This window comes from Pan paniscus, chromosome 9, assembly GCF_029289425.2.
Source record: "Pan paniscus chromosome 9, NHGRI_mPanPan1-v2.0_pri, whole genome shotgun sequence".
NCBI classification, from domain to species: Eukaryota; Metazoa; Chordata; class Mammalia; order Primates; family Hominidae; genus Pan; species Pan paniscus.
In genome coordinates, this window is record NC_073258.2 from 134,238,670 (window position 1) to 134,248,000 (window position 9,331).

The following is a 9,331-nucleotide window of genomic DNA, read 5'->3' on the forward strand; positions in this document are numbered from 1 at the left end:
TCTCTCCCACCCGTGCTAGGCACTGAGAACATATTGGAGAACAAAACAGGTGTGGTCTCTGCTTGTATAAACAATGGTCTAGGGAGGAAAGAGAGACATAAAACCAAGAATTAGTTTGAAATACATGGACTCACAGTTTTAGAAAAGAGAAGTCTGGTTCCGAGGACTTGCACAATAAACAGGGAAGCCTCGCCTACTTTGAAGCATAAAGAATGAGCTCCTGGGAAAGCAGCATTTAAGCTGAGTTCTGAAGGATGGAAAGGATGTGTAGCCAGAAAAAATTATGATAAGAGGATCAGAATTTTCCAAGCTCAGGTAACCTGACAGGTGAAGCCCTTGAGGAAGGAGGGAACAGGCCTTGTCTGCGGAACTGTGATTGTCCAGAGTGACTAAAGTCCAGAGCTGAAAAGGCAGAGAGCTGGAGATGAAGCTAGATGGATGCAGGGCCAGATCATGGCCTTGTGGGTCATTTGAAGTGTTTCGAAGTCTATTCTAAAGTCAACCGGAAGTCTACATAGGGTTTTAGGCAACGCGAAGATCAGATCACAATAGGGCGACATCTACCCTGCCTACCTCACAGTCTCTTAGTGAGGAACAATTGAGACCAAAGATAAGTTTTTTCAGGTGATCCATAAGGAATGAGACCACTGTGTTTCTAAAACCATTGGTAACTCCCAAGTGTGGTAAAACACCATTTGTAAATTCCCCAGGAATAAAGGTTCAAGAATGACCGCTCAGGCCACTTGAGAGACTCTGCCCCTTGAAGTGCCAGATAGCCTGGTTTTCTCCACGTTGGAGTTCACTGTGCAATCTGATTGTCACTTATCATTTCCCATGCTAAGTGCAAGGAGCCATTCCAATCAACGGCCTGTGTCCCACTGCATCGATTCATCTTGGCCCTTCCGGGGGTCTCTCAGCACAGCGTCTCCGCTCATTAATGAGAATGCGCCTGCATCATAATGATAATCCTTTGCACTTACCCAGCACATTGCCCAGGGGGTTCTCAAAGCATTTTGTAAACTTTTAATTAAGTTAGGCTAGTGACTGCAGGATGGTCCCCAGCCTCTCCGAACCAAGAGGTCTGGGGTGGGGGTGGGGACGGGAGGTGATGGGAGACAAGCACAAGCCCTGCCTCTCGCACCTACTTACTGGCTCTGGGGCGCAGAGGCGAGTGGGTGGATGTGCAGGGAATCTCTGCATTGCTAGGAAGAAGCACTCACACATGTATGGCCATGTCTGGCACAGGCAGCCTGTGGGCCTCCTGCCATGTGTGCCCACAGGGAGCGCACCAAGGCTGGGGGCTAGAGTTGGGAGTTCTGGAAAGGCAGATATAGAAGGCAAGAGGGAGGACTTGCTTTCCTTAAAGAGCTGTGAATGTGATTTTGAGAGTAGCTAAACTCTGGCTTGGAAACGCATGTGTGCCTTGCGTGTATATGCGTGCAGGAAGGGGCATGCATGTATGGTTGGCAAGAGGGTGGTGAGGAAGAGAGGAGGGAATGTATGTTCACATGCTTAGAGGAAGGCGGTAGCAAGCACATTCATCTTCAAGCTTCTCTCTGGTTTTGGATTTCTTTTGGCTCCCTTCTCAGGGCTACCTTTAATCCTTCCCTGAGCCATACAAATACCACCAACTTGGGGTATCAAGTGAGTGGTGTATAAATCCAGCAAGTGGAACTACATCCATGCCCTACTGTGTTAGAACCATCCCCACCCCTCAGGGAAAATGCAGAGGCAACCAAGGCTTTGCAGATAAGAAGCAAATTGTAAGTCTGGGTCTCCCACCAACAGCATAAAAGGCAAGAGGGACAAATGTCCTCAGGACCTAGCCCTGCAATGAGGACTGGGATCAGAAGGAGTGGGAGAGCAGAGCCGCCCCAAGGTGAAGCCACCTGCCTGGCCCTCTCTGTCTGGAAAGTGCCAGTCGGTATCAGAGGTGCTAACATCCACTGCTCCTGACAGCCTGGCTTGTCAGCAGCCATAGACCATCTGGGGGCTGACACTTGAGCTCACTGACAGGAATCACAGTTTGCTTCCATATCTCTCCGTCTCCAGCCCCAGGCAGCTGCAGGCAGATGGCAGCAGTCCATCTGCAAACAGGGCTGCAGGCTGACGGGGTCCCTGTCCAGCGGACCAGCATCAGAAAAGCCAGTGCCCATAGGCCAAAGGCTATTAGATGGGGCTCCTGGAGTTCCAGCTGTCCAAGGCTGATGTACAAGTCCATGTATCTAGCACCCCACCAAATATACCACAAAGCAATGTTTTGAGAGACCAAAGGTGCCATGTCTGTTGCCTTAGTTTTCTACAGCAGAAAAACTAAGACCTAAAAGCTCAAAGTCAGAATGCATATTTTATTGGGGGTCAAAAAGAAGAAAAAGCTTAATAATGTCCTGTTTTACTCAATTAATGATTTTTGAGGCAGGAGAATATCTTAATGCATTGTTTAATCAGAACATATATAAAGTCTTGTTCAATATATGAAGGAGTAGATTGTCTTTTACTAATTTTCATCACTGTGACAAAGACATACATATATGGTCAGTATGATTCTACCTTATCTTCCCCCATTTTTAACAATATGGAATGTCCTCTCCCCTTCTCCAACACGTGAGTTGCCTTCTCTCTTTACCCTATTCCTAGAGGACCAGGATGAGTTTTTTTATAATAAAAATTTAGAAATGTTTTTTTGTTATCATCTAACCTAGGTGTTCAGCTATTCTGTCCAGTTGGAAACAAGGTTCATACATGGCTGGAACCCATTCTACAGATTGGTAAACTGAGACTTTGAGAATGCCTTGAACCAACCAAATAAGCCTCAAAGAGCCACTAATCAAAGAGATGACTCTCAGCTTTCAGCATACTTAGAGGTTTGGGTGGAGTCCCACTTAAAGGGAAGTGCATTCAGCCCCAGGCAGCCCTGACACAGATTTGAGGCTGTAACCACCAGAGATAGTTCCCAGTAGCTGGCATGGGAGACCCAGGCCCAGAGCTGCTAGACAACAAATGCAGGCAAGTGCCAGCTGTCTAAAGAAAATCTCCTTCTGTAATTTTCTAGGTTACAGAGATGTGGCCAAGGGTGCTAAGAATTCGAGAAAGCACAAAGGCAGACAGGACCGAGGGAACACGGGAGAACCTCAAGCCCGTCGGGATCTCTGATTAATCTCAGGTTGAGTAGTGCTGCCCAGTTCCAGGCTACTGAAAAAGCCATCTTCATGAGGCAGCTGATGCTATCTCCTTCTCAGCACCTGCTATTGCCACTGGGCCCATGCTGAATGCAGACGACGCAGTCCAACCTTATTAACATGTCAATCATTTTTAAGGGATTGAGGGCCACATGATGGCGTGAATCCATGATGGGGTAAAGGATGATGGGGACTTGCTCATGACCAGATGCTCTGTCCTTGTTCCTATCTCTTTCTTAGTGAGTCTGGCGCGTGGATTCCCCAACTAGACCCCTTGTGCACATCAGGCACTCTCAGCAGGTTCCCCGGCTCTGGGCTGGTGAGAGGCTAAGGAGCAGGAAAGGAATTCATCAAAACTTGGCTGTAGAGCCTGCCCCCAGGCCTTACCCCAAAGCCAAACATCCCAGCCCAGAAACTCAAGATTTGGAGACTTCCCTGAAGGAAGAAGCAGGAAGGTGTGTGCTAGAGAAGGAAGAATCCTAAACCTTGGGGGATTTTCTATCCAAGCCCAGGGTTTTCTGACCCTAAACAGGCAAAGCCTGTTTAAGGTGCAAGAGATGAAGTTGTACCCAGAACCTGGACTCACAGATCAGTGCAAGAAGACACAGCTCAATCCAGGTTGGGTAAATGGGGACCCCTCCCAGCTAACTCCCCTGCTTAGAGTCACAAGACGAAGGAGATACAAACAGGATGGGCCAAGAAGAAGGGGACAAACCGGAAGTCATGGTCTGAATTTGAGCAAAGAAGTCTTCCAGGTTTGCAATCCTTGCATCATGGTGCTGGCCCCTGGAAGGACTTGGGCAGCACTGTGCCTCAGGAACTGAGCCTTGGCTGCTGGCAATGACAACATCTTCTTGCCCTTACTCCACCCTGCCCCATGGCCACAGAGCCATTTCTCAAAGCTGGAGGAGAAAAGACAAGAAGAAGACAGGTTTTGACTCAAATACTCAAATACTGTAGGCCACGGTCACAGGTTTTAAGTGACAGACAGAGTGGTTTGCAGGTAATCAGAAGGACCTGGGATGCTAGTTCAAAATGCTTCCGTCTGAGACGAGGACAGGGACTCCACATTTTAACCTGCCTCTCTCCTCCTAGGTGATTCTGATGCACATATCTAGCAGTATTCGCTTCCTGCTTCCTACAGAGCCCCCAGACCCAAGGTCAAGAAGGCCACCAGCCCAGACTATCTCTCTCCTCCTACTAGAACAACAAAATTACCCCAACCAGGGGTGTCCAGAGCCTCGGACTGTGCCTCTAGCATGACAAGTCAGTTGGCCATGGGCCCTCTGCCCTGTCTTGGGTGTGGGCTCATCTCAGTCTCCACGTGTGACTGTCTTTTCCATCCCAGAAATTCTGCCTAGAAAAGCTATTTGTGATATCAGTGGAAGGTACCAGGCGACAACAGCATTAACCTTAAAATTATTCTGGGATGGATACATGTTTTACCAAGAAATAGAAGCTGCAGAATAAAATGGCATTGAGGCCTAACCAGGTCAAGGTTCCATTATTACATCAGCCTTTGGTTTTTAGACGCAGTGAAAGTAAGTGGCTAACGAGCTGGTATTAATCCCTGTGGGAGAAAAAGCATCATCATTTGAAACAAAGAAAAAAAAGTCTAAAGCTATAACAGGAAGTAAAAGAAAAGAGAAAGGAGAAGTCGCAAGTAAGCCATGGCAGCTCATCAGAACTTCCGGATCCAGCCAGGTTTCCCACAGGAACCCCTCAAGATGCGAAGCGTTCTTTCACCGACACCTTCTAAGGCTAACTTTTTCTCCTCCCTGTTCTTGTTCTTACCGGGCTCCTGACACAATTAGCATAAGAGTAGCCCTCAAAGCAGGTAACAGACTCTTCGGAAAGAGGGCATGTTGCAGTGATGTCCACACCCTGCTCTCCCCCAGAAGACGGGGGCAAGGGGGTGGGGGGGATAGCTTGTCGTTGTCGTTCATCCACCATGCTCAGGACGGTCAGGCAGGGGTGCAGGTTCATCCTCCTTTCCCTCAGCCGGCTTTAGTTTCGGGTACTTCTCCTGCAAGCAAGGTCTGCCTGCCACCAGTGCAGTGCCACGGGACCCCTAGAGGGAGGTCTCACCCTGGCTCCTGGCTCCTTCAGGGCGCGCTGCAATGCAGCTTCTGCAGACTGGGGCTCACCCCCCTGCCTTGCTTTCTAAAGTGTAATGTTATGATTTCTGCCATAAGGGGCGCATCCATACAGCCAGGATTCCCTCAGGATGGGGGTCCTGATCTTTGCTCCAGCACAGTGAGAGGAGGGGAAGCGGGTATGAGGAGCCCCCCCGGAGCTGCCATCCAGCTGGAGACTTGCCTATGCAGGAAAGTTTGTCTTCTCCTGCGACGGACCCAGTGCACCCACCTGGCTCCCTCTACCAGGCTCAGGCAGGTACTGAGTGTTCCGTTGGCTCTACCTTCCCTGCTGAGCACGGCCCCCAGGCTGGACCCCCTAGGATGCTGCTGGAATCTGGAATAACAACAGCAACCCCCACTCTGAACTTCTTGGTCAGCCTCAAACAAACAGCTGGGAACATGGTTATGCAGAGCCCATCCCTGCTTTAAAAAGTGCCATCTTCACAAGGTGTTACAAAACATTACAGGCTGGATTACTTGTTTTAGTTGATCCTCTTCCTCCCCAGGAAACTTCCATTTTTCTGATTTCACCTTGGCATCTTAGGACTACTCAGGGAATTATATTATTAAAAACAACACTGAAAATATTCCCACAAAACCCTACCAAGTAATACTGAATATAGAAACATAAAACTGTATGTTTTACCTATAAAAAGGCAGGTAAGGTTTTAAAATCTTAGCATTCCTGTCTGTGTATATATGTATGAAAATTTAGGTTGAAGCTAATGTTTAACACAATGCATTTATCTCAATTTGGGGGAAAAAAAGAGATCCTGACTGTGCGACGGTTTGGTATGAAAACCGACACTTTTGCTGCTGCCTAAAACCTTGGCAAGCATAACCTAGCCCCTTCGGCATTGTTTGAAAGATGCCTGCAGGCATTCAGTTGTCTGCTTGCAAAGGACTCCTGTGCAATTATCAAATCTATTAAGATGCCTTCAATTTTGCAATGCTTCTGCTAAGCTCATTTTGGTAGGATTGCAGCATCTTACCTGTGTCACTGCAGATTTGTTTTCCCCAAACAAATAACTGCTGTGAGAGGTGGGATCACATTTAAATCATTAGACAAGGTGGGGAAGGGGCTGGGGAGAATCAGGCAAATCCAAATTTCCAACCTTCCCTCAGCAGGGACATCCCAAATTCTGCCAAGGGAAATTCATATTCCTGACGTAAGGAACAGGAAGGAGATACTGAGAGGATTCCGAATTTCAAGGGCATAATCTGCCCATTTGGCGGAAGGATAAAGAAAGGACGGCAGGCAGTAGAGGGTCTGTGTTACAACAAGAAACGCAGGAGCAGATGAGTGAGCGGAGAAGGAGGGATGGGGCAGGGAAGGAGCTCCAGGGAGAGAGGGTAGGGGAGAGCAGTTCCGAAGGAAGGGAGGGATGAGGAGAGTGGGGAGAGGGGGAGAGGGGGAGAGGGAGAGGGAGAGAGAGAGAGAGAGAGAGAGAGAGAGAGAGAAGAGACAGAGAGAGAGACAGGGAGGCGCAGAGATCTGGACTGATTCAGAAACAGAGAGAGACCACCACGACTGAGAGAGATAAGAGGGTGCCCCTTCCACCCTGCAGGTCCCAACATAGGCAGCAAGAAGGATTTATGGCTGGGAGTTCAAACCCCTCTTCTCCTACCCCCAGGACCACAGCTGGTTAATGCCAGTTGGTGCCTTTCACTGAAACAGCAGTGCCTCACAGCATGGTGCAGATCTCGAACCCAGCTCACTGGATCCCCCGGAACAGAGAGCAAATCCCGTGCTGAAAGCATCTGCGCGCGTGTGAGCGAGTGAGTGTGTGTGTGCGTGCACACAGCAAGCCTACCTCTTTCACTCACATGCATCTCACACTCCCTGTCCTCACCCCTTCCTCCCTGCCTCTCCATCTCCCCACTGCCTCTCCTGCTCTCACGTCGTACAATCGCCCCAGGGAGAGAAAACACCCTTCCCCTGTACGGTACCTGGGATGAAGAGCAGGGCAGTTGTCGCCGAGAAGACGACCCAGTAGGCAGGATGGTACATCTCGACGCTGCGGTGCTCTCAGCTGCCGGGCTTGCTACTGCTTCTGCTGCTGCTACCGCTGCTGCCTTCCTCTGTGCTGAATTCTGAGCAGGTTTAAATCCAATGTTTGCAAAGGGAGGGAGAGAGCAGAAGAGAGAGAGAGAGCGCGAGAGATGGGAGCAGGCAGGCAGCGTCTCTGATTTTTTTTCTTGCACACAACTGGTAAGAATCATCAGCACCAATCTGTACAGGGCTCAGAGCAGTCCTCCAAGGCACGCATTGGCTCCACTCTCCTGAGCGACGGAAGGAGACTTTCCTGCTTGGAAGGCTTGACTCCAAGGGGAGTCGAAGCCGGCCCCTCACTCACCCCCTCACCGGAGCACAGCCCTGCATGTTGCTATCTGTGTGAGTATGTTGATGTGGGGCTCACGTGGACACGTGAACACACACAAGCTCCTTGGGCAGTGGAGAGGGCCTGGCACTGCCAGCAGGGCTCAGGGCACACCAAGAAAGAAAGGTTGCTTGGCAGAAATGTGACTAATGCCCATGCCAGTTCCTTATCATTCTTCCTTCTTCCTAGTCTCCAGGCAGGGATGGAGCAGGAACTGCTACCCACGGGGAGAGCTCAGACATTTAAATCTGCACCCCACCCCTCCATTCGGCCATTAACAGCACTTGGAAGCAGTTGGTTTTCCCAGTAAGGAGATGGGCATGTTACGGTTTTAAACCAATGATGCAGGGAGAATTGGCCAGTTCCCCACAATCAGAGCATTCTGAAACTCTACCAAGGCAAGATGCTATAGAAGCTCAAACAATTGCTATGATTACAGCATAGGCAGGGACAGATTCAGATTAGATCTCAAGGAGGCGGAAACTTGCTGAAGTCATCGGAAATCTTCACAAGGAGAAGGCCACAGAAGGATACCTGTGGCTTCCTTCTGTTTTTTGTTTTTTGTTTTTTGTTTTTGCTTCTCCTTTTCAGGGTCCAGTCTGTCCCTTCCTCTGGAACGGCAGTTTACACCGGCAGTTTACACAGGATGGCAGTATCTCTGGGTGTAAGAAACCTCAGAACTTTCCCCTGCTCTAAAACGGCCTGCTTGCCCTCCCTAACACGTGCTTGTAAGCAGCACACCTTGCTGGCTGAGTGATGCTGCCACTGAACTATACCCTGAACTTGGAGGGTCTGTGATCAAAATAGCACTAAGTATTAGAGAAGGGACTGAGCAGACGATTTCTGTCCCAAGTGCCCTCCAAAGACCTCAGGTGGCTTGGATTCCTTCCCAGCTCCATGTGTCCACACCTTGAGGTCTGTGAGGGACACTCCACAAGAGGTCATTCTCCGTTCCTCCTTTGCTGCAATTCCCAAAGTTTTCCAAGTAACCTACTATGGGCAGGTATTCACCTCTATCACTTCAGTTAATCCTCACCAGCGTCCTTCCTTGTAGGCATTATGACCCCTGAATTTTCAACTGAGGTTGACAGCGATTCAGTGACTTGCCACACAGCTAATGAGTTAAGATAAAAACCCAGGTCTGTCCTGCAAAATCCACACAGTTTTTATAAAGCAGCCAATTGCCAACAAGTTCTTTGGGCCTGACTGAGCGCCTCTCTTTCTATAAAATAAATCATGTTTACTTTTAAAGAAGTAAAACAATTGATTACTCCCCTCCTTATGAACAAGTCAGAAAACTTCAGCAGTAAAAGAGAAAACTGATAATGATTATATCATCCGCTGACACTTATGAAGTACCTACTTAACATAGTCATTTTTTCAGGGATGAGAATATGAAGAATATGATTTGTTCTCGTCTACAAAGGGCATACAATATATGTCAAGAGATCAGCCAAAAGTTAGCATTGTGACTTTGCGAATGTACATAAAAATAATAGGACACGTACACACTGTTAGAGTCAAATTTTGTAGACCTCATCACTGCAAACATGTTGTTCACAAGCAAATTGATATGTGAACACTTTAGGCAATGCTGGAATCCTGCAGAAATCCAGAATTATTACCAGTGGCT

General features: G+C 48.6%; 1 protein-coding gene across 3 annotated transcripts in view; it reads right to left on the minus strand.

Moving 5' to 3' along the window:
- OPCML (opioid binding protein/cell adhesion molecule like) overlaps positions 1-7,857 on the minus strand; it is a 1,145,446-nt gene extending 1,137,589 nt beyond the window's left edge. Inside the window, exon 1 of one of the 3 annotated variants that reach the window (XM_063608310.1) lies at positions 7,268-7,857. In XM_063608310.1, the coding sequence (XP_063464380.1) occupies positions 7,268-7,328 (61 nt within the window). In that variant the 5' untranslated portion in view covers positions 7,329-7,857. The remainder of the gene's footprint in view (positions 1-7,267) is intronic. The other 2 variants (XM_055095121.3, XM_063608311.1) reach the window with 2 other exon arrangements.
- Positions 7,858-9,331: the final 1,474 nt, after the last annotated feature.